This window comes from Gigantopelta aegis, chromosome 8, assembly GCF_016097555.1.
Source record: "Gigantopelta aegis isolate Gae_Host chromosome 8, Gae_host_genome, whole genome shotgun sequence".
NCBI classification, from domain to species: Eukaryota; Metazoa; Mollusca; class Gastropoda; order Neomphalida; family Peltospiridae; genus Gigantopelta; species Gigantopelta aegis.
In genome coordinates, this window is record NC_054706.1 from 71,044,549 (window position 1) to 71,070,328 (window position 25,780).

At 37.3% G+C, this 25,780-nt stretch overlaps 1 protein-coding gene across 7 annotated transcripts in view; it reads left to right on the forward strand.

The window, feature by feature from the left end:
• The window catches only part of LOC121378572 (myosin heavy chain, striated muscle-like), a 79,496-nt gene extending 55,889 nt beyond the window's left edge, over positions 1 to 23,607 (forward strand). For 4 of the 7 annotated variants that reach the window (XM_041506811.1, XM_041506812.1, XM_041506810.1 and 1 more), the window contains exons 21-32: positions 1,140 to 1,196; positions 3,811 to 4,064; positions 6,222 to 6,300; positions 8,595 to 8,840; positions 9,425 to 9,621; positions 10,197 to 10,329; positions 10,816 to 11,273; positions 12,196 to 12,649; positions 13,505 to 13,744; positions 17,135 to 17,335; positions 18,580 to 18,738; positions 22,967 to 23,607. In XM_041506811.1, coding sequence (XP_041362745.1) covers positions 1,140 to 1,196; positions 3,811 to 4,064; positions 6,222 to 6,300; positions 8,595 to 8,840; positions 9,425 to 9,621; positions 10,197 to 10,329; positions 10,816 to 11,273; positions 12,196 to 12,649; positions 13,505 to 13,744; positions 17,135 to 17,335; positions 18,580 to 18,738; positions 22,967 to 23,065 — 2,577 coding nt within the window. In that variant the 3' untranslated portion in view covers positions 23,066 to 23,607. Of the gene's footprint in view, positions 1 to 1,139; positions 1,197 to 3,810; positions 4,065 to 6,221; positions 6,301 to 8,594; positions 8,841 to 9,424; positions 9,622 to 10,196; positions 10,330 to 10,815; positions 11,274 to 12,195; positions 12,650 to 13,504; positions 13,745 to 17,134; positions 17,336 to 18,579; positions 18,739 to 19,399; positions 19,459 to 20,060; positions 20,097 to 22,966 lie in introns of all 7 variants that reach the window. The other 3 variants (XM_041506815.1, XM_041506814.1, XM_041506816.1) reach the window with 3 other exon arrangements.
• The last annotated feature ends 2,173 nt before the right edge of the window (positions 23,608 to 25,780 follow it).

Sequence of the window (25,780 nt, forward strand, 5' to 3'; positions counted from 1 at the left end):
CTTTACTTGTAATGTCTTCAACTGAAGGAGATTGTCTCTCAGACTGATATTTATATTACTTAACTAGTCTGTAATACTTTTTACATTCATTTGGCGAATGGATTGATACTTTCTGCATCACTGATACATCTTTCTCATGACTTCCTTTTTCTTAATCTAATTTCTCATGGCCTCCCTTCAAAGAATTCTTTCTCTGTGCCGACTTGGTCTCAGTAAAGTGTACCGTGACTGGTATATCAAAGCCTGTGGTATGTTCTATCCTGTCTCTGGGATGGTGCATATAAAAGATCTTTTGCTACTAATGGAAAATGTAGCAGGTTTCCTCTCTAAGAATATAAATTACTAAATGTTTGACATCCAATAGCTGATGTTTAATAAATTGGTGCTCTAGTGGTGTTGTTAAACAAAGACTTTCTCTTGACTTTTTTCTTTTTCTAAAACCTAATTTCTCTTAAGTAATTACTTTTTATGATCATGGCCTCTCATTGAAGAAACCTTTCTTTTTGCTGACTTTGTCTCGGTGATGAAATTCCAGTTTCTTACACAAGAGTTGGTACCAAACACTTTCTTGTGAAATTACTTATCTTGAATGCTTGGTATCGGTTCAGCTGTTATTCCTGGAAGCTGGAATCTACCTCCAAGGAATCCACTTTGCATGACAAGTCAAAAGGTCTGGCACATTTCTTCAGTTAATGAGCCTGTGCTGTAAAGTTTAGTGTGAAACACAAACCCACTGCAGCATGCTGAGAACCAAAACTGCAATCATCAGCAGTTATTTTTAACTTGAAACAATCCCTCTCATGATGTCATCGGTACGGTCTTAGAGTGCATGCAAAATGCATCAGAGTCTGCGGGGAAGGAAAAATGAGAAAAGTACCGGTAAGACGTTTTATCTCCGGTTACCCTGCCTGTGAAATAGACTGTGCGAGACAGATATGGAATATTTGAACCCCTTCACTGCCAAGTCGACTTGACTCAGCCCTGAAAAATGCAGCAGAGATGAAGTAGATTTTAAGCAGACTTTTCAACAACACACATGTAAGGACTTGTCTGTGTGGGCTTGCTCTCCCCTCCCAGTTCCCTCCTTCCCTCAAATGTATTAAATTTTTCTTGTAACCATGACAACTCGTGCATTGCAGGCAAGGATCGAAGAGCTAGAAGAGGAACTTGAAGCCGAAAGACAGGCCAGATCCAAGGTAAGTTGAGATGGAGTTTGAGCTTTTTTTTCTTCTTCTTATCAACTTATTGCCTTTTTAGGGGATACATTTGAAGAGACAGCATTCACATGGCATCAATAAAAAATAACAATTACAATAAAAATAACAAGTATTAGATTACTGTTATTTAAGATTTCTTCTTTTCAGCTTATCTCCTTGTTTGGACAGACGTTTTTGAACGGACAACTTTGACATGATGTCTCCAATCTGAAGCAAATATTTGATACATTACACTGTTACTGGTTCTATTTGTTTAAAAGAAAATTAAATGATCTTAACATAACAATATTTCTTTTTAATATGTTTAGTTTTAATAAGTTAACCAACACAGATTTAAAACACAAATTAAAAAGTTTTCTTGTTAAAATGTACTTACTAGCTAGGGCTTCACAATAGTATTACTTTGAATATATATATTTTTTCATTTTATACTTTTTTAACTAGTTCTTTCAAAACCAGACAGCAAGTCATATTGCTTGCATAGAATGTGCATAAGTGTTTTAATAGTATCAATTTCAATGACTTAATGACACTACATTATTTCGTCACTGCAGTATTACAGCTGAACTAAAACATGTTGATATAAAATTGTTCTAGAGATTCGTTTTTCTCTATTTTGGGTATGCATTGTAAGTTTATATATGTCTTGCTGCCACAGTGGATATCAGTTACACATGTTTATTTATTATCCTGCTGGAAATAGAAACTGAACAGAAAAATGTTTATTTTTACCTTCTTCTCAGTAGTGTTTTCTCAGTGGCATGCCCACACATGTATATGGATTTAACACTAGTAAATCATGTCTTGGAGTTACAAACTGCAAGATCCATCAAGTCCATCACATAAAAATCTCAAACATATCTGTACTTTTACCGTTCCAGCTATGATCAAGGATGAGACTGAAACATGTGCAATTATGTCAAGAACTTATCAAAATGTTTACTTAAGTCATACAATGTTGTAGGAAGCGATAAGGCCTGTCAGGCTGTTGCCAGATTTGTTTATTTTTAATTATACAGAAAGGTGTTATTAATCCTGCTCAAAATGTAATAATATATATTGTATAATATTTTATAATATTCTTCTGGTAATTTTTCAACATAAGATAAAAAATTTTTTTTTTTTTTTAATAGAATTACAGATGAATTCTGAACCTTAATGCAGCAAAACTATCTTCTTTTAAAAAAAAATAGGGGGTTGGGAGTATGCTACCAAATCCACCTAGAATTGCTGTGCATTTTCTGTACTTGCATTATCACACACCCTCCACAAGTGACGGTGTCAAATTTAAACCTTACCTACAGTCCAGTCATAGCAACACCATACAAACTATATGTGTGTGACATCATTTGAGATTGAGTCTAGACTCTAAATGTTTTATAAGCACGGACCCAGGTAGTTGTTTGTGATAGTGAGAAAGAAGTCCGTGTAATGGCCTTACACCTTCCCACTGAACTATCATTACTGGCTCTGGGTGGTAGCAGGTACTGAGATGTGAACCCAGCACCAACTAATCTTAAGACAGATGGCTTAACCACTGCACCACAGTTTTTACATTTTTGTCAGATCAGGAAAGTGTATGGTATTGAGACTGTCACACAAAAACATTGAGCTTTAACTTTAATATTAAAACTACAATACAATATGAACTGTCCACACAAAATATTTTACTGGTATTTTTTTCATATAATAACCATGGCAGCAAATATGACAGAAGAAAAGTTTTACTGTAAAAAACCCAGAAAGACAAATGCCTCCTTCACCTAATTTTGTTTTACTATTTATTGTTGAAAATAACTTTTCATGATTTGCATCCAGTTATTTTATTTTTTTAATAAACATTTTAAGAACTGCTTAAAAACTACTTTATATTTGTAAAATTTCCAGTTATTTTAACTTTATATCAGTAAAAATTCCAGTTATCAAACACATTTTAACGTCTACTTGTAAAAATTCCAGTTATCAAATACCTTTTACCTTTTATACTTGTAAAAATTCCAGTTATCAAGCACATTTTAACTTTATTACTGTACAAATTCCAGTTATCAAGCACATTTTAACTTTATATTTGTAAAAATTTCAGTTATTATCAGTTGTCAAAGACATTTTATCTTTATACGTGTAAAAAGTCCAGTTATCAAAAACATTTTAACCTTTGTACTTGAAAAAAGTTCAGTTATCAAACACATTTTAAGAATTGCTTATACTTGTAAAAATTCCAGTTATCAAACATATTTTAACTTTATTCTAATAAAAATCCAGTTAGTAAACTTTATACTTGTAAAAATGCCAGTTATCAAACACATTTTAACTTTATATTTGTAAAAATTCCAGTTATCAAACACATTTTAAGAACTTCTTATACTTGTAAAAATTCCAGTTATCAAACACATTTTAAGAACTTCTTATACTTGTAAAAATTCCAGTTATCAAACATATTTTAACTTTATTGTAATAAAAATCCAGTTATCAAACTTTATATTTGTAAAAATACTAGTATATCAAACACATTTTAAGAACTGCTTTAATATACTTGTAAAAATTGCAGCTATCGAACACATTTTTCAAACATAATCTCTATTTAAACCCTCAGGTTGAGAAACAGAGAACTGAGTTGTCACGTGAGCTAGAGGACATCAGCGAGCGTCTTGATGAGGCAGGTGGCGCCACCGCCGCGCAGATCGAACTCAACAAGAAGCGGGAGCAGGAGTTGCTGAAACTGCGCCGTGACCTTGAGGAGCAGACGCTGCAGCATGAGGCCCAGATCGCGGCACTGCGCAAGAAACATGCCGATGCAGCCAACGAGCTCGGAGACCAGGTGGACCAACTACAGAAAGTCAAGTCCAGGTGTGTATATTAGTAGTGGTTGTTTTTATTGTGTAATGTTCAGTGAAATATCCGAGAATCCAAATCAAGTCCAGGTATGTCTAATATTTGTTCTTATTATCCACATGGTTCAACATAACTGGGTTAATAATAATCATACGAAGCACACGTGTAATAACAAGTATAATAAGTTTTAGGAAGCGACGTGATAACATGATGTTGCTTCTCCAGTCCTAGACTTTGCATGTGAAATATGACGTCATTTCGTCGTCTAGTTGTGGTTAAAACATTTTGAGTCGGCCCTTGTTATTCATAAAAATTTACACTAATAATATGGATAATAAAGAAGTTATTACACTCGTGTATGTGTCGTACTGATTTTACAAAACTCGTGTCAGGATTCATGTATTACCCTCGCTCTCGCTCAGGCAATACAAAAATTCTGACACTCGTTTCGGAAAATAAGTACGACACACAAGCTTGTATAATAATCTCTATTTCTTTATTATGTAATATTCAGTGAAATATCTGAAAAAAACAAGTCCAGGTATGTGTAATATTTGTTTCTTCTTTAATTATGTAATGTTCAGTGAAATATCAGAAAAATCAGATCAATCCAGAGATTTAAAAAAATGTCTTTAATATGTAAATACAAATCAAGTCCAGGTATGTAATGTTTTCCAGGGTTCACCCTATTGCTATCGGCTTGAAAATAAATAACTTGTAGTAAATTCCATAGTAAGAAAAAAGGTATTCCCTGTGATTGGTTGGTTATCCACCCTTCTTTTTGGAGTCCAGTATATACTGCATATATAAGACTAATGTCTGCCATGTTTGATTCTGCTAGAATCAAGTTGGAACTGTGTTCTGCTTAGTTCATTTGGAATTCTGATTATTCTTATTTCTTGAATTGCCAGTTGAGCATGCCCAAAGAGAATTAAGTTAAGCCAACCTACCAGCCTAAACTTTGCACCATCAAAGCTACATGTGTCCATATATATTGTTATAAAATTTGTTTTTTAACGATACCACTAGAGCACACTGATTTATTATTGACTATTGGATGTAAAACATTTGATTATAAATATAGTCTAAGAGAGAAAACCCGCTACATTTTTCCATTAGTAGCAAGGGATCTTTTATATGCACCATCTCACAGTCAAAATACCACATACCACGGCCTTTGTTATTCTAGTCATGGTGCACTGGCTGGTACGAGAAATAGCCCAATGGGCAAATATTGTTATAAGACATACTGTAAATATTCATGTTAATTTTTTACAGACTTGCAATTGGAATTAAGGCATCACATTCGACAGGATTTTTTAGGTCTTTATAGTGGCTTTAAATTATTTTTTTTTAGGTGTTATCAACATGTTTGGATAATAAATAATCACATTTGTACGTAATAAATTTGATTCTTATTTCACTTTACTGATGCTTATCAATATCTATACTAGGCAAACTAACCCAGTTTAAAACCCAATACCCACCACCTTTGCCTGCAATAACAACAGCAGGTGGAATTCTAAACTCTCCTCATTCTCTTTCTTTACATTTGACATTAAAAGCCATGTAAAAACAAATTCTGTTTGTTTAATGTTACACTTGAAGCTGTGTTTTACCTAGACATTTCCACAAGAGCTTGAAGAAAGTTGTTTTTGTTGTATTTTGATCAGCAACTCTGTGTTGCTTTAAGCACCATGTTCTTATTTATGGGACGGAACTTAGTCCAGTGGTAAAGAGTTCGCCTAATGCATGGTCAGTTTATAATTGACCCCAGTCAATGGGCCAATTGGATTATTTCTCACCAGTGCACCACAACTGATATATCAAAGGCAGTGGTATGTGCTATCCTGTCTGTGGGATGGTGCCTGTAAAAGATCCCTTGCTACTAATGGAAAAATATAGCAGGTCTCCTCTCTAAGGTTATACATAAAAATTACCAATTTGACATCCAATAGCTGATGATTAATAAATCAATGTGCTCTAGTGGTGTCGGTAAACAAAACAAACTTTAGCTTTTTGACATTAAGGCCATGTAAAAACAAATTCTGTTTGTTTAATGTTATACTTAAAGATGTTTCTTACCTAAACATTTCCATAAAAGCTACAAGAAAGTTGTTTATGTTGTATGTTGATGGGTAACTCCTGAATGTCCTGATTGTTTGTTTGCAGACTGGAGAAGGAGAAGCAACAGCTGAAGGCCGAAGTGGAAGATGCTCACGCCCAGATTGAGCATGTCAGCAAGAACAGGGTACGTTTATAGTGCTCGTCGGCTCAACTGCATGGACCTGATGACTCTTTGATAATCAGTGTGTGTGTCTGTGTGTGTGTGTGTGTGTGTGTGTCAGAAGATGGTCACGCCCAGATTGAGCATGTCTGCAAGAACAGGTTACATTTCCAAAGCTTGTGGGCTCATCTACATGCACTTATTGACTGTTTGATAATCAGTGTGTGTGTGTGTGTGTGTGTGTGTGTGTGTGTGTGTGTGTGTCTGTCTGTGTGTGTGTGTGTGTGTGTGTGTGTGTCTCTGGGTGTGTGTGTGTCTGTGTGTGTGTGTATGTCTCTGTCTGTGTGTGTTTGTGTGTGTCTGTGTGTGTGTGTGTCTGTGTGTGTGTGTGTGTCTCTGTGTGTGTGTGTGTCTCTGTGTGTGTGTGTCTCTGTGTGTGTGTGTGTGTCTGTGTGTGTCACTGTCTGTGTGTGTGTGTGTGTGTGTGTGAGTGTGTGTGCGTGCGTGTGTGTGTGTGCGCGAGTGTGTGTGTGTGTGTGTGCGCGCGTGTGCGTGTGTACGTGCATGCGTGTGTGTATGCATGCGTGTGTGTGTGTGCGTGCGTGTGTACGCATGTGTGTGAGTGTGTGTGTACGTGCATGCATGTGTGCGTGTGTGTGTGTGTGTGTTAGGTGTCAGAAGATGCTCACTCAGACTGAGCATGTCAGCAAGGACAGGGTACATTCACAGTGCTCATCGACTCAACTGCATGCAATTGACAGCTGTTGGATAACCTGTGTGTGTATTTGATGTGAGTGTGTTTCATGTTTTTACCACTCCAAAATGTCATTTTTAATCAAGTCTAATAGTTTGCTCCATACCAAATGCACGAATAAACTAATTAATTTTTAATTAGTAGTATATGTCTGGTAACATTTTATTTTGGAGGCATGAATTAATTTTGATTCTATATTCATGGCTAACCATTTGTTATATGTTGTTAAGATGAGACATTAGAAAACCTACCTCATAGCATGAAATATCAGAATAATTTTTGCCTTATCAGTGTTGTACTGCAGCATAGCAATGGAGAAAGTAAAATCTATACAAGATCAGATTTTGTTACTAGTCTTCATTATGAATGCATTGACATGTATCATGTAGTTGTGGTGTGTTGTACTTAGAAATAAATAAGCTGCAGTTGATTTGTTTTCATTAATTGTGAGTGTTTATTTTATCATAACTGACTGTTGTGTTTTTTATTATTTGTTCTGAATTGTGAGTGTCTATTAATCTTATCATCATTAACTGTTTGTCGTGTTATTGGAATGTTGCATGTTTGTGATCACCAGGAAAGAAAAGCATGAGTTTGGAATGGAGGATCCTCGGGTATGCATGGAAAAGATGCAGAGTGCTGCCAAGGTTTGTCCATTTTTGTAGTTTTCCATGCATATAATATATTAAATACCAAGAACATTATCCACTTAAAAAACGTTAGTAAGATGATATGACTATATTATACATGGAAAAACCCTGCTGCAGATTTCCTCTGATAATGTGATGTGAATTTGAAAAATAAAATCTTAATAATGAACTGTAAGGTGACTATAATTATATATGAAAAATTGTAGTGTCTCTAGCAAGATGGTGGACTACATTATCTATGACAAATAAAACATTAAAAAATTAAACTATAAGTTCAAATTAAAAATAAAATAGTTTTATTTACCAAACTCTATTACAATTGGAAAGTGAAACAGTATATTTAACAAAGTGTAACATACCTTTAAGAAGATGATATGATATATTGTCTGTAGAAAGTAAAATGTTTTATTTTTAAAAATGCAGGGTGCCTTTAACAAAATGATATGATATATTGTCTATAGAAAGTAAAATGATCTATTTAAAAAACTGCTGGGTGCCTTTAACGAGATGATATGATATATTGTCTGTAGAAAGTAAAATGATCTATTTAAAAAACTGCAGGGTGCCTTTAACAAGATGATATGACTATATTGTCTTTGGAAAGTAAAATGATATATTTACAAAACTTTAAAGTGCCTTTAACAAGATGATATGACTATATTGTCTTTCGAAAGTAAAATTTATAAAACTATTTATAAAACTTTAGGATGTGTCTGACAAAATGATATGACTATTTGTCTGTGGAAAGTAAAATGATTTACTTAAAAAACTTTAGGGTGCCTTTAACAAGATAATATGACTATATTGTCTTTGGAAAGTAAAATGTTCAATTTACAAAACTTTAGGATGCGTCTGACAAAATGATATAACTATTTGTCTCTGGAAAGTAAAATGATCTATTTAAAAAACTTCAGGGTGCATCTGACAAGATGACGAAGCAGATGGAGAACCAGATCGCGGAGGCACAGGCGAAGGTGGACGAGGCGAACCGTCTAGTGAGCGACCTGCAGAGCCAGAAGAACAAACTGCAGATGGAGAACGCCGACCTCACCCGGCAACTCGAGGAGGCAGAGCACCGACTCGGGCAGCTCACCAAGGAGAAGAACTCTCTCAACGCTAACCTCGAGGAGGCCCGCCGATCACTGGAGGACGAGACACGGGTAGGTGTCAGTGTCTTTTAGACAGGGCGATCACTTGAGGACGAGACACGGGTAGTTATTTGTGTCTTTTAGACCAGGCGATCACTGGAGGATGAGACACGGGTAGGTGTTCATGTCTTTTAGACCAGGTGATCACTGAAGGATGAGACGAGGGTAGGTGTCAGTGTCTTTTAGACCAGGTGATCACTGGAGGACGAGACACGGGTAGGTGTCAGTGTCTTTTAGACCAGGTGATCACTGGAGGACAAGACACGGGTAGGTATTAAGTGTCTTTTAGACCAGGCGATCACTGGAGGATGAGACAAGAGTAGGTGTTAGTGTCTTATAGACAAGGCGATCACACTTTTAGATCCAGCGATAATATTGGATTAAAAGTTATTTTTCAGCATTTCAGATTAAATCTAGTCTATTTTGTAAAAAAACAAATATATGACATAAATGCTAAAATAATATAAAATTCTAAAAAATCATGTCTGCAGATTGCATTAGTTTAGAATTTCACATAATACATCAAAATCCCAAACTAATGATTGTTACTAATTGTCATCCCACCTGAACACATCCTATGATAATGTTGTTTCCAGGCCCGCCAGAAACTTCAGAGTGAGATGCGCAACCTGAACGCTGACCTTGACGGTATTCGCGAGCAACTTGAGGAGGAGCAGGAGGCCCGATCTGACCTCCAGAGGGCACTGTCTAAAGCCAACACCGAAGCCCAGCAGTGGCGTGCCAAGTACGAGTCGGAAGGTACCTCCCGTGCTGAAGAGTTGGAGGAGAGCAAGTAAGTAACCAGTCAAACTAGACTGGTGGCGGGGCAATGCTGAACTGATTTTTGTCTCACCTGCACAAAGTATAACAGCAAGATATAGGTATTACTTTTTCAATGTCAGTGATGATGACAGTGTCAATGTTTTGCAAAAAAGTTTAACGTTAAAGTTTTGCGTTTATATCAGTTTCTCACAAACTATAAGTCCTAGGTCAATCCGAACTGTACATGTAAGTCCTAGGTCAATCCGAACTGTACGTGTAAGTCCTAGATCAATGAAACTGCTTATAGTAGCAGTGAAATGTTTTATGGAAGACAAGATATTTAATTTCTCAGAATTCTTGTCATTAGGAGTAGCCTTTATGGCAACTGGAGATTTCCTCTATTGAGTCGAGAGGCTCATCCTGTCTATTGCCAACTTTAACTATCACACAAGAAAACTATTTGTCACATTTAAATATCACACAAGAACAAAGTTTACATTTAAATATTACACAAGAACAAAGTTTATCACACTTTAAAAATATCACACAAAAACATGATTTTCACAAACATTATAAATTATTAAAAATGTTTTTCTTTGCCTCTAGGCGTAAGCTGCAGGCCAAACTGACTGAAGCTGAACAGAATGCTGAGGCTGCGGCCGCGAAGGTCAACGCCCTTGAGAAGGCCAAGGCCAGACTACAGGGAGAGCTGGAGGATCTCATGGTTGACGTGGAACGAGTAAGATGGGCTCACGTGACATGTCGGACTCGACTTGGTGGATTTTTTTACTATAGTCCATCCCATCCTCCTATAAAGATGGTTTTTTATAAATAATTTTAGTTTGGTTTGACGTGAGAAAAAAATTAAAAGTGTTTTGGAAATAACAAAAAATTACTATTTTGTGTGCAATTTAGAAAACAGTCGGCTTAGAAGTAAATAACTTGTAATAAATTCCATAGTATCAAAAAAGGTGTTTCCTGTGGGAAAGATTATAGATTTTTCAGTTTGCAAATTCTAAACATTATTAAATTTTAATTAAAACACATTTTCCCAGTGAAATAATGTTTGTATTAAATAGTATCTGTTGTGTTGGGTACCAACTTTCCTTTTCATAAAACAGGGCCCTGGATTTTAGTTCTTTCTGAAAAACTGTTCGTGTTCTTGTACTTCGATCAAAAAGCTTCATGCACACATATAAAATACTGACAATTTTTCCATCCACAGGCCAATGCTAACGCCAATAACCTGGAGAAGAAGCAGCGATCTTTCGACAAGACGCTCCAGGAGTGGCAGACAAAGTGCCACGACCTACAGCAGGAGCTGGAGAACGCACAGAAGGAGGCGCGCAGCTACTCGGCGGAGCTGTTCCGCGTGAAGGCGCAGTACGAGGAGTCGCAGGACTCGATTGAGGCGCTGCGTCGCGAAAACAAGAACTTGGCCGAGGAGATCCACGACCTCACCGAGCAGCTCACCGACGGTGGCCGCAGCATCCACGAGGTCGAGAAGGCACGCAAGCGGCTCGAGCTGGAGAAGGAGGAGCTGCAGGCTGCCCTGGAGGAGGCCGAGGCCGCCCTCGAACAGGAGGAGGCCAAGGTGATGCGGGCCCAGCTCGAGATCTCCACCGTCAGGTCGGAGATTGACAGGAGGCTTGCTGAGAAAGACGAAGAGTTCGAGAACACTCGGTAAGTGCTGTTATCTTTGTCATCATTTCTCATAATCTATGTAAAACTGTTGTTGTTATGTGTATTTTTCTTTCATCCAAAATATGGACATCATGTATCAATAAAATTAATAAATAATAACAAAGAAACATACAACAGCAAATCTGAGAAAACTAAATTATCTTATTGTAATGCCAATAAAAGTTGTTTTCACGTAAAACATACATGTGTTATATAAGTTGGCAAATTTTGGTGCTAACTTTAGAGCTATCGTTCAATCCCTCAAATTATTTTTTAAAAATTTAAGTGCTTTTCTCTGTTTAGTTTTATTGCTGGGTGGGAACAAGTTTTTCTGTAACAGGGATTCTGTGAATTAAAAAACAAAAACAACTAAAAACCCTTAATCCCTCCCCCAATATCTCTGTTATATTTCTCTTGATCTCTGTTCACAGTCCAAAACCACAGGAACATATTTCCTTTAAAAGTTGAATTTAAATAAAATACATTTTTAGTAGTCTATTCTGTTTCTGTGTTAACAAATTTTCTCTCTATCTCTCAGATTACTATTTTGACCATGTTTTAAAACAACCATATGTTAGACACCAAATAACTAGTTTAAAATGTTCTGTTATTTTGTTAAGCAAATGTAACAAAGGGGTTTCAAACCACAGAGTCCAGCGCTCTACCGAGTTAATAGGAAAATTCTCACTTGCTACTGCTTATACCGACAGCGAAGAGAAAAAGAAGGAAGTTATAGTCACATGACCGGAACTACAGGGAGCATACAGTAGAAGAATTTTAGGCCATCCCATTGGCTGTTGGGATGTTCGGACCAGACCACTTGCATGGGGGGGGGGGGGGGGGTTGCACTTGTTGAGGACAAGTAATGTTGAAAGAAATATACCAACACTACATCACAAGCAGATTGTTTCCTTTTTTTCAGTCGTAACCACCAGCGAGCCATGGACTCGATGCAGGCCAGCCTCGAGGCGGAATCGAAGGGCAAAGCCGAAGCCCTGCGCATCAAGAAGAAGCTGGAACAGGACATCAACGAGTTGGAGATCGCCCTGGACACTTCGAACCGTGGCAAGGCCGAGCTGGAGAAAAACATCAAGCGTTACCAGCAGCACGTGCAGGAGCTGCAGAGTCAGGTGGAGGAGGAGCAACGCAACCGCGACGAGGCACGCGAGTCATTCAACATGGCCGAGCGCAAGTGCGCGATGCTAAACGGGGAGTGCGAGGAGCTGAGGACTCACTTGGAGCAGGCTGAACGTGGCCGCAAGGCGTCGGAGAATGAACTGGCAGACGCCAACGACCGCGTCAATGAGCTGCAGGCCCAGGTGTCGTCGATCTCGGGGCAGAAGAGGAAGCTGGAGGGAGATGTCACTGCAATGACGGTCAGTTTTTAGGTTCAGTTTTAGTTTTATAATGGGAAGAGGGGGTTATCAAATGCATTTTGGCTACTTTCAAAATACAGGTTAAAAAGTGTTGGGTGTGGGTAAAAATTATTAATTTTAAGTAAATATTTAATGACTGCTAAATGTTTAAGTGACATCCATTGCTTTACTAATCTTCATATATCAAGTTATCGGCAACAAAGAACCGTAACTGAATTTGAACTGATTATATACCAAGTTATGGGTAACAAATAACAAGGTCATAAATGACAAACAACAGTCTTACACAATTTTTCCAATCTTTATATATCAAGTTATTGGCAACAAACAACAAGCTTACCCAATTTTGACCAATTTGACCAATCTTCATATGTCAAGTTATCGGTAAGAAACAAGCTTACCCAATTTTACCAATCTTCATTTATCATTATCAGTAACAAACAACAACCTTACCCAATTTTGCCAAATTTTACCATTTATTATATATTATTGGTAACCAACAACCTTACCCAATTTTACTAATCTTCATATATCAAGTTATTGAAAACAAACAACAACCATACCCAATCTTCATATGTCAAGTTATTGGTATCAAAGTACGCACTTACCCAATTTGACTAATCATCATACATTACTGGCAACAAACAACAAACTTGTCCAATTTTACAAATCTTCATAGATCAAATTAAGGGTAACAAACAACAACCTTACCCAATTTTTACCAATCTTCATAGATCAAGTTATGGGCAACAAACAGCAAGTCAACCTTACCCAATTTTTACCAATCTTCATAGATCAAGTTACGGGTAACAAATAACAACCGTACCCAATTTTCCCACTCTTTCTTTTCCCCAGGCTGACCTTGACGAGATGAACACGGAACTGCGGAACTCGGAGGACCGATGTAAGAAGGCGCTGGCGGATGCTGCCCGCTTGGCGGACGAGCTGCGCCAGGAACAGGACCACGGCATGCAGGTGGAGAAGCTGCGTAAGAACCTCGAGAGCCAGGTGAAGGAGCTACAGGTCCGACTGGATGAGGCCGAGGGCCAGGCTCTCAAGGGAGGCAAGAAACTCATACAGAAACTAGAACAGAGGGTGAGTGCGGACATCTTGAATTAACCTTGATTAATGTAAGTGTAGTCATACAGAAACTAGAACAGAGGGTGAGTGCGGCCGTCTTGAATTAACCTTGATTAATGTAAGTGTAGTCATACAGAAACTAGAACAGAGGGTGAGTGCGGCCGTCTTGAATTAACCTTGATTAATGTAAGTGTAGTCATACAGAAACTAGAACAGAGTGTGAGTGCGGCCGTCTTGAATTAACCTTGATTAATGTAAGTGTAGTCATACAGAAACTAGAACAGAGGGTGAGTGCGGCCGTCTTGAATTAACCTTGATTAATGTAAGTGTAGTCATACAGAAACTAGAACAGAGGGTGAGTGCGGCCGTCTTGAATTAACCTTGATTAATGTAAGTGTAGTCATACAGAAACTAGAACAGAGTGTGAGTGCAGACATCTTGAATTAACCTTGATTAATGTAAGTGTAGTCATACAGAAACTAGAACAGAGGGTGAGTGCGGACATCTTGAATTAACCTTGATTAATGTAAGTGTAGTCATACAGAAACTAGAACAGAGGGTGAGTGCGGACATCTTGAATTAACCTTGATTAATGTAAGTGTAGTCATACAGAAACTAGAACAGAGGGTGAGTGCGGACATCTTGAATTAACCTTGATTAATGTAAGTGTAGTCATACAGAAACTAGAACAGAGGGTGAGTGCGGCCATCTTGAATTAACCTTGATTAATGTAAGTGTAGTCATACAGAAACTAGAACAGAGGGTGAGTGCGGCCGTCTTGAATTAACCTTGATTAATGTAAGTGTAGTCATACAGAAACTAGAACAGAGGGTGAGTGCGGACATCTTGAATTAACCTTGATTAATGTAAGTGTAGTCATACAGAAACTAGAACAGAGTGTGAGTGCGGACATCTTGAATTAACCTTGATTAATGTAAGTGTAGTCATACAGAAACTAGAACAAAGGGTGAGTGCGGACGTATTGAATTAACCTTGATTAATGTAAGTGTAGTCATACAGAAACTAGAACAGAGGGTGAGTGCGGACATCTTGAATTAACCTTGATTAATGTAAGTGTAGTCATACAGAAACTAGAACAGAGGGTGAGTGCGGACGTCTTGAATTAACCTTGATTAATGTAAGTGTAGTCATACAGAAACTAGAACAGAGGGTGAGTGCGGACGTCTTGAATTAACCTTGATTAATGTAAGTGTAGTCATACAGAAACTAGAACAGAGGGTGAGTGCGGCCGTCTTGAATTAACCTTGATTAATGTAAGTGTAGTCAAACAGAAACTAGAACAGAGGGTGAGTGCGGACATCTTGAATTAACCTTGATTAATTTAAGTGTAGTCATACAGAAACTAGAACAGAGGGTGAGTGCGGACATCTTGAATTAACCTTGATTAATTTAAGTGTAGTCATACAGAAACTAGAACAGAGGGTGAGTACGGACATCTTGAATTAACGTTGATTAATGTAAGTGTAGTCATACAGAAACTAGAACAGAGGGTGAGTGCGGACATCTTGAATTAACGTTGATTAATGTAAGTGTAGTCATACAGAAACTAGAACAGAGTGTGAGTGCGGACATCTTGAATTAACCTTGATTAATTTAAGTGTAGTCATACAGAAAATAGAACAGAGGGTGAGTACGGACATCTTGAATTAATGTTGATTAATGTAAGTGTAGTCATACAGAAACTAGAACAGAGTGTGAGTGCAGCCATCTTGAATTAATGTGGACCCAAATCAGTGTTGCCTATGCAGGTATCGCTGTGAAAAAAACTGAGGGCATTGATTCATTTCTCACCGGCCTTGGTGGTATTGTGGTAGGCCATCGGTCTACAGGCTGGTAGGTACTGGGTTCGGATCCCAGTCGAAGCATGGGATTTTTAATCCAGATACTGACTCCAAACCCTGAGTGAGTGCTCTGCAAGGCTCAATGGGTAGGTGTAAACCACTTGCACCGACCAGTGATCCATAACTGGTTCAACAAAGGCCATGGTTTGTGCTATCTTGCCTGTGGGAAGTGCAAATAAAAGATTCCTTGCTGTTAATCGGAAAGAGTAGCCCATGTAGTGGCGACAGCGGGTTTCCTCTCAAAATCTGTGTGGTCCTTAACCATATGTCTGACGCCATATAACCGTAAATAAAATATGTTGAGTGCGTCGTTAAATAAAACATTTCTTTCTTTCTTTCTGATTCATTTCTCTCTAAAGTAACATTATAGGGGAGCCATTTCAGATATTACCATATTAATACCATATAAATTCACATGCTTGGGGAGCTAAAGATTGCTCTCAGGGGAATGATGGGGACAGGGTTCGTATGCGCCTGGAAAACCCTTGAAAACCCTTAAAAATAAACTAATGTATTCCAGTGCTTGAATACCCTTGAAAATCATCTTGCGGTCTGGAAAACCCTTGAAAATGATAATTTGATGTCAAATAAAATATAAACGCCTAAAACAGAGGCTTTATTTACTTTATTTAACATGTAATTAAATTATTTGTTTCATTTCCGCGGCACAATCAAATGCCAATTGTCCGGCCAATCGATGTTTACCGGCTCAGTTGACGTGTGAATGTTTGTTGTTGTTTTTTATCTTGCGATGCGAGGATCACGCGGCCACGAGATCCAAGCGACAGCGTCGCCATATTGGAAAAGAAAGTTTGTCACTTTTTGCTGCTGGGTATTTAGCAAGTTCAGGGAGCGTGTCAAGTTAATGAATCTATTGTAAACCCACAAAGATGGTTGGGACTTGCGTGTTTAACGACCTGTGGAAACTCGGTAAGGTCCTGGAATTTTGGTAAAGTTGACCTGGAAAGTGCTTGAAAAACCCTGGAATTTTGACTTCCTTTAAGTGTATGAACCCTGTGGGGATCGAGAGTGACCGATGTTGAAATAACCAGTTGTTAGATACCAATTAATCCCAGCTTAAAATGTGCTGAGGTAACCTGAAATACACACATGTAGATAGTGCATTCCTTTTCTTTGATTCAGACATATTAAATGTTTAATGCTTTTGAAAAACAAATATATACATAATCACGACAGTAATATATTTATGCAATTTCTTATGTGTGAGAGCTTGAGAATGAGTTTGACAATGCATTCAGTAGATATAGCCATCTACTTTTCTCAAATAGCTTCCTACTTTCAAAGATAGTGATTCTTTCCTTCTCCATCCTAGTTGTGAGAGCTGGAGAGTGATATGTTAGATACTAAATAGTTGTAGTTTATAATAGGCTGAAGCGTCTTTAAACAAACATTCTTTTTTTCTCTCCCCGAAGTGCGAAAGCTAGAGAGAGAGTTGGACAATGCCTATGGTAGACACAGCCACCTACATTTCTCAAATATCTTATTTCTTTCAAAGATAGTGATTCTTTTCTTTGTCTCCTAGGTGCGAGAGCTGGAGAATGAATTTGACAACGAGCAGCGGCGTCACGCGGAGACCCAGAAGAACCTGCGAAAGGCGGACCGCCGACTGAAGGAACTCGCGTTCCAGTCGGAGGAGGACCACAAGAACCAGGAGAGACTCCAGGACGTCATCGACAAGCTGAACCAGAAGATCAAAACATACAAACGACAAGTCGAGGAGGCCGTAAGTTCCTTACCTTATCTCAAACAGAAGATCAAAACTTACAAGTGCCATACCATTCCTTACCTTATTTCAAACAGAAGATCAAAACTTACAAGCGGCATATCATTCCTCGCCTTATCTCAAACGGAAGATCAAAACTTACAAGCGGCATATCATTCCTCGCCTTATCTCAAACGGAAGATCAAAACTTACAAGCGGCATATCATTCCTCACCTTATCTCAAACGGAAGATCAAAACTTACAAGCGGCATATCATTCCTTGCCTTATCTCAAACAGAAGATCAAAACTTACAAGTGCCATATCATTCCTTACCTTATCTCAAACAGAAGATCAAAACTTACAAGCGGCATATCATTCCTCGCCTTATCTCAAACAGAAGATCAAAACTTATACAAGTACCATATCATTCCTTACCTTATCTCAAACAGAAGATCAAAACTTACAAGCGGCATATCATTCCTTGCCAGAAGATCAAAACTTAAAGCGACATATCATTCCTTACCTTATCTCAACCAGAAGATCAAAACTTACAAGCGAGGAGGCCATAAGTTTCCTATCACGATTGTGTTCCTTACCATGTTACTGTCGGTCTTGGATCGATCACTGTTGGTGGGCCATTAGGCTTTTTTGCATTCCATAATGTGCACCATGACTGGTATATCAAAGGCCATGGCATGATTAAAAAATCAATGTGCTATAGTGTCATTAAAAAAAATAAAATCACTTCAACCTTTCCTTACCATGTTCTCAACGAGAAGATCAAAACTTACAAACGACAAGTTAAGGATGCTATAAGTTTTCTCTGTGATATTTACTAATCAAAATTGTATTCCTTACCTTTTTCTCAACCAGAACCCTACAACTGGTATAACAAAGTTTGTGGTATGTGCTATCCTGTCAGTAGGAAAGTGCACATACATTTTTTCTCAATGCCAATGGAAAAATGCAGCGGTTTTTTTTTTCTTCCCTAAAGACTATTTGTCAGAATTAACAAATATTTGACATCCGATATACAATGTTTAATTAATAAATTAATCGCATTAGTGGTGTATCATTAAACAAAATAAACTTTAACTTCATTACCATAATTTTGTTACAGGAGGAAATTTTCTTCCCTAAAGACTATATGTCAGAAAAACTAAATATATGACATCAAATAGCCAGTGTTTAACTAATTAATCACATTACTGGGATCTTTAAACAAAATAAACTTTTAACTTCATTACCATATTTTGTGTTACAGGAGGAAATAGCTGCTATCAACCTGGCGAAGTTCCGCAAGGTGCAGCACGAGTTGGAGGATGCTGAAGAGCGTGCCGACACGGCCGAGGGCACCGTGCAGAAACTGCGTGCCAAGAACCGCAGCTCCGTGTCTGTGGCCCGCACCAGCGCCAGCCCAGCTGTAAGTAGCTACATCCAGACTGTCTGTAGAACAACTAAACATTAATGTAATTTTGGCAATAAGGATAAAGAATAATGCCAAAAATATTTTAAATTATTACTATGCTTTAATAAGATGATATACAAATGAAGAAAAATGTTTAGGGTCTTTCAACAATTACATAACACTCTAGGGGTGGATAGGTTATCATGGGATGCATTACAAAATGTTTAGGGTCTTTCAACAATTACATAACACTCTAGGGGTGGATAGGTTATCATGGGATGCATTACAAAATGTTATTGGCAAGGAAAGGTTTTTTTTGGTCAAAAGGTTATGTAAAAAAAATTAAAACAAGGTCTCATGATAAAAATGTAGCCAGTCAAATACAAAGAGAAAATCAACTAATAATGGTCAAATTATGTCACAATGACAGGCCAAGGAGAGGGAGGTGTGTTGATAAGTATTATGTAATTTTTGAGGGGTTGGTCTCGGCATTACAAAATGTTACATGGAAGGAGGGGAATGGTGGTGTACAAAATGGCAGATTTTTGTGTTATGTAATTGTGGAATAGAACCTTTTCTTACAGAGGAAATTAAAAGTCTTACTAAGATAAAATTTAAGAAATGGACATATTTTATCGATTGTTCAATGCACTAACATTAAGAGTTTGATTTACAGCCGCTTGGTCGAGCCCGGAGCACTGACCGCAGCTTTAGAGCTGGGTCTCAGTCATAAAGGTAAACAGAGTGGACACTCTTCTGCTCTGGAATCCCTCCTGCATATAACAGAGCACCTAGAGTTTGGCAATTCTTCGACACTGAAAATATCCTATGTAGATTTTATAGACAGTTTATTATAATGGGCCTCCCAAAATATTTTAGATCATGAATATGTTAGTAGTGTATATATTTCTGTAGACATGTAATGTACATCCAAAATGGCTTGACCATAGTGGCTATCATGGTTGCTTGGTTAATACACTTGGTTAATTTTAGGCAGGTATGTCATAAATATATGGCGATCCAAACACTATTTATATTTGACACGACAATTTCATAAATTGTAATACACCAAAAAAATTGTTTTGATTAATTTGTGAAAGACAAAAATTGGAAAATCAAACAAAAATTTCTAGGAGGCCTAGTATCATTGTTACTAGTATCATTGTTTGTGTATCTTTGAAGCTAGAAATATATTATGATTGTAGTTTTTTTTCTTTCTTTTCCAACTATGAATGCTCCCAAAACCCAAACTTTCTACATTTAAATTGTGTTAAATAAGCACACTGTTTAGGATTTTAAACTGTGACCTGATTTTGGTGTCTGCTTCCGTCTTGTAGCCAATTGCACGTGCGAGAGAGTCGTCTCAGTAACCAGTAAGTGTAGCATCGATGGCTGACGGGCTGTTGTTCACTTGTTCATTTTTGTCATGTTGTTTACACCAGTTTCCTTAGCTCTTGCTAAGCAAAACACCCTTCATGTGAAAATGTAGACTCAATAGATTATAAATCATTGTTTAGTCCGTTTTTAAAAAACAAAGGTTTTTTAAATGTCTGCTTCAGCTTTGAATTAATTGATTAATTAATGCATCCGCAAGCTTGTTATAAAATAACTAAAAATGTTAGTTGATTTATTAACCTCAATAATGATGTAGGAGGTACAATTCTCAAGAAATGTTGTTATTTTTCTGCCAGTGAAAAATGAGAAGCAAAAGGACCACAAAGTAGCTTGTCTTTACAAGCTAATCATCGCCAAAGGGACCGTTATTCACAACACAGTACCAGTTTTGGCAAGCAATAAGCATGATTTGGCATTAATACTGAAAAATTCCAATCTTCAATAACAAACAAAACCTCAGTCTAAACATTATCACCCCTGCTGATTTTTTTTTTTTTTGTGCCCACCATCCATAAACCAAGTTATTGCCCTACTGTATTATTGTGAAACCCATAATTACTTATCCAACACAAGAACCACCCCACTGACAATGTGTGGTCTTATTTTGCTAAACTGTGTGATACATAATGTATACATTGCATAACTGTGTGATATATAAAGTATACATTGCTAAACTGTGTGATATATAATGTATACATTGCCAACTGTGTGATGTATCATATATGTATATATTGCTTAACTATGAGATGTGCAATGTATACATTGTAAAACTGATATATAATATGTACCTTGCTCATTGTGGTATGTAATGCATACATTGCATACTTGTGAAATATGTAACATATACAGTGTGATACATTGCTAAACTGTAATATTTCTCTAATTTGGTGTTTTGTCAGTTTTGTTTTTCTTGTGTACAGTATTCCATTTTTTTAAGGTCCTTTTTACAGAATATTGTAGATAAAACAATTAAAAAAAAAAATATCATATAAATTAGGAATAATTAGATATTAGGAATAATTCAAATACTTTAACATGCACGATTCTTTTTAAAAAGTTAAGTTTGATAAGAATACATTAAAGTCTTGTCTGATACAGATCCCTTTTAAATTAAAATTAAGCCCCATTTATTATTAGGACTTAAATCAAAATTTCTAAATTATCTGTTAAGTAATCAAGTCCTGTCCTGAGTCAGGTCCCCGATCTTATCTGAGGTCGGACTCGGGATAGGCATGTTCAAAACCCTAGTGGTATATGAGCACATAAAACTAGTTACCTACCTACCTACCTAAAATTAATTTGTGTTTCTTCCATTTTGAAACACTGAACCCTGTACTGTCCTTGAAAGTATAAATCACATTTTATTTAATATCAATTTTCTATGATCATGAAATAGGCAGCTCCACAAAAAACCACCCCATATTTGTCAATAAGGCATTATAATGGCAAAACTAATTGTGGGCTCAGAACCAAACACAATAGCCCCATAATAACCACCTCATATATCAAAATTTGTTTCCAAACTAATTCTTGTGACATAAAGAGAATTCAAATTCCCCAATTAACAAATTGAAAGGAAAATTTTGTATCAGAACTTTGAGAAAGTAACAAAAATAAACCCAAATAGTTAAAACCATTATTATTATTAACTAATAAAATTTAATTAAAACGATGTTACTGACATTATTATTAGATGAATGTATTTTAATTAAAACAGTGTTATTGACTACTGTCACTGAAGACAATATTATAGACTAATGACTATAGTAATGAAATTGATTTTGGTTTGCCATGTTACAGGAGTGCAGACTTATTGCAGCAACGTTTAACGTTTGTTGATGTGTGTGTGTGCATGCAGCCAAACCTATTTTAGTTTGTTCTTTAAATAGAACTTATATTGATTGAAATTTATAATTAAATTCTTCAAAAATATTTAAATTTGTTTATAATGTTGCCATATATTGTTCCCAGAATGGGGACACAATCAACAAAGAATTACAGACTGTAAATAATGCAAAGTTTTATTAACACAAAAAATAATTTAAAAAAAATATATATAAAAATTGTATTATTTAGTTTATGCATACTGTAAAATGCTACTGGAAAGGTATGTAATGTTTATATAGTGTTAACATTGTTAAAACAATCAGAAACTTATAGATTCGAGATCAAATGTTTGTTTAAAACATTTTATGTCATACCTGTTTGAATACTACATTTACAGTCATCTAGTACTGTTATTTGCTTTTCTACACTTTAAAATTTTGCAATGTTAAATCCTTGTTACATCATTTTGTTCAAACAATCAGCATCAGTTTTGAATCTTTACGACTAGATTAGAGATCAAATGTTTGTTTAAAGAATTTTACATCATATTTGTTTAACTACATATACATGTAGTATTCAGTCTAGTATTTAACTTACTACACTTAAACATTATGCAATGCTAAATCCTTATTGCGTAATATTATTAAAACAGTCAGAAAATTACACTATCAATTTTGAATCTTTATTAGATTCCAGATCAAATGTTTGGTCAAGAATTGTATGTCATGCCTGTATTTTAACAAAATACAGCTAGTATTCAGTCTAGTATATGCTTTACTACACTTAAAAATTATGCAATTGTAAATCCTTATTATGTCAGTGTTAAAACAATTGAAAACTTACAGTATCAGTTTTGAATTTTTATTACTAGATTCCAGATCAAATGTTGGTGTATTCAGTCTAGTATTTGTTTTACTATATTTAAAAATACACAATGCTAAATCTTATCTTTTTTTCCCAATGTCTTTGTGACTGCGTTTGAATTCTAAGATATTAATTTGTTTATTTGTTTATTTTACAGTCTCCGAACTACCTTTCCAGCCCCAGACAAGTCCGCGGTCGGTCGACACTCAGTCCGTTCTGTTCTCCACCGTCCAACGGGGTTGACGACGAATATTAGCGCTACTGTGCCTTTTTGTTATTCTTCTACATGTGCCTTTGGATAATCACCAATAAACACGAAACAGTTCATATAGTCCATGAATTGGAACATTTTTGTCGTTTTTCGCTTGTTCCTTCAACAAAGTGACTAGAATTGTGTTTGTTGGTTTAAGACCAAAATAAAAAAAACTTTGAAAAAAAACAACAAAACATTCATTAGCCAAAATAGCCTTTTTTTCTTTTTCGTTATGCATTTTAATGTAATTCATAGATATTATTTAAATACATGATAACTTAATGGTATTTATTTGTAATTTTATTTTTCTTGCCCGTTTTGGGTTTCTTGATCAGATTATTGATTATTATAATGAACTATACAGTTCTCGGCTTGTATGCATGTGCTCGATATTTTGTGGCTGGATGTACCACAGAACAGAAAACAACAAACATTGTTGCTTATTGACAGGGAGGATTGTTTCCCTAATATTTTCTCTTGTGTACGCAGTACCAACAATATTAGTGTAATGTATAAGACAGTTAATAAACTTTCTGTCGATGTAAGTTCTGGCTGTTTGGTTTTTTATATTGTTTGTTTGTATTGTTTTACTGATACACAACCCTTTACAATACCATAGGCAAAGATCTTTTTCAATTCCACAACCAGTATATAGAATAATGTGACACGTGCTGTGCTATCCTATTTGAAAATAATTGCATAATAAAAGTACCCTACCCTGAGCACTCTGCTGTTGGCGATTATAACTGTCCAAATGTCTGTCCATTTTGTTCAACGACACCACTAGAGCACATTGATTAATCAACGGCTACTGGTAGTACTATACCAAATAACTTCCGGCTGGGTCAAAGTTCGAGGTGCACCGAACTTTTGATAGAGAAGTGAACACCACAAGTCCTGTGATTGGTTATAAATGTGAGTGTGTTGGTTGTAAAAAATAAGTTTCATCTGGGTAAAATAAATGTGCAATTTTATTTCATCTAGTACCAATGTGTCAAGTAGCCTTGTGCTTGAAACATGTATGGGGTACCTGTAAAAAAAAGTACTCGAATTTTGTGCGAAACTAGGGTAGTCATAGACGCTACCCATTATCTCAGAAACGAGCAGCTTGACCCCCATTTTTTTCTGATTCACTTTAAGTGTAAGGGGTGGTAGTATTTATATCCGTGGCGTTTATGTCGGTTGATACTTTGCAGGTAGGAGTTTTAGCCGCATATGTTACTATTGTCGTCTATGGGATTTGATTTGGTAGTATACACCCTATAGCACATATTCAGTGCATAATAAAAAATATTATGATTTTGTCATTTTATTTAATTAAACTATACTGGTTAATTAATTAGCCATCACTCGATCATGCAAGTTCACAATGACCTTGACCTTGACAATAATCTCTGTACATGGCTCTGAATGGAGTTTGAATCAAAGTTAGCACTGAAGAAAAGTTGGTTTTGGCCTATAATTCATACTGTAAAGATTTCAATAATTTCTTTTTACATGGTATTTGACTTGCCATATACAACTGCTCTTAAATATGGTATTATATACTGAACCGCAAAAGAAACGCGACGTGTGGCTGAGAAAATATGTTTCAATTTATTAATATCAAAGATAAATTTTGAAAAATCTGATAAAGTCAATTTATTGGATGCACTTTGACCACAGTCTCTGGGTCGTTTGCCTGTGTTCAGGTAGTGGGGGGATCCAGCACATCGAGATTGTAGGGCGTGACATGTTCAATACCGTGTATGTCCTCCCTGGGTGTTCAAAACGGCCATACACCGTCGGTACATGGAGTGCACGAGGCGGTTCACAAAAGCCATTGGCACCTGTGCCCACACCCTCAGGAAAGCTGCCTCCAGTTGCACACGAGTTGTCGGCTGTGGGACCACCTGGTTAAGCCGTCTCTGGATTTCATCCCACAGGTGTTCAATCGGGTTCAAATCAGGGCTGAGAGCCGGCCACGGCATGGTTCTGATGTTGTGCTGACGCAGGAAGTCCATGGTGATCCTGGCCGTGTGGGGGCGAGCATTATCCTGCTGGAACACGTGGTTATGGTGACGCGTGAAGAAGGGCACTATGTGAGGTGTTAGAATCTGGTCAACGTAGCGCTGCGCTGTGATGCCATTCCCTCTGCCTGCACCAACATTTTGGAACAAATGGGGCCCAATTCTCTGATTTAGGCCTATAGCACCCCAAACCATGATGCTTTGGCCACCCCACGGGTCTCTCTCCAGGACACATGCGTCTCTGTAGCATTCACCCCTCCTACGCCACACCCTCACTCTGCCATCCGAGTTGGAAACGCAGTACCGGCTCTCGTCAGAGAAGACTATCAACCTCCATTGTTGATGCCGCCAATGTTGGTGCTGTGTAGCCCACTGTAGTCGTGTCTGACGGTGGCGGGCGGCGAGGACAGGTCCTTGAGCGGGACGTCGGCAAAACAGGTTGTTGGCGGCCAGTCGACGTCGTACCGTGTCGTCACCGATGGGTCGCTGTCCAGTGCCAATGGTCGCGCGAGCTGTCATGCTGGCCGTTCTGAAGCGATCATGGAGGTGTTGCCGGTTGATGTAGCGGTCCTGCCTGGGCGTGGTCACCCGGGGGTGCCCGCTGCGGTGACTGTCTGCAGTGCTGTTGGTGTTGATGTACCGCTGCTGTAGACGATGGATGGTGCTGACATGGACATTGTAAGCGTTAGCAACAACCAGGGCACGCTGC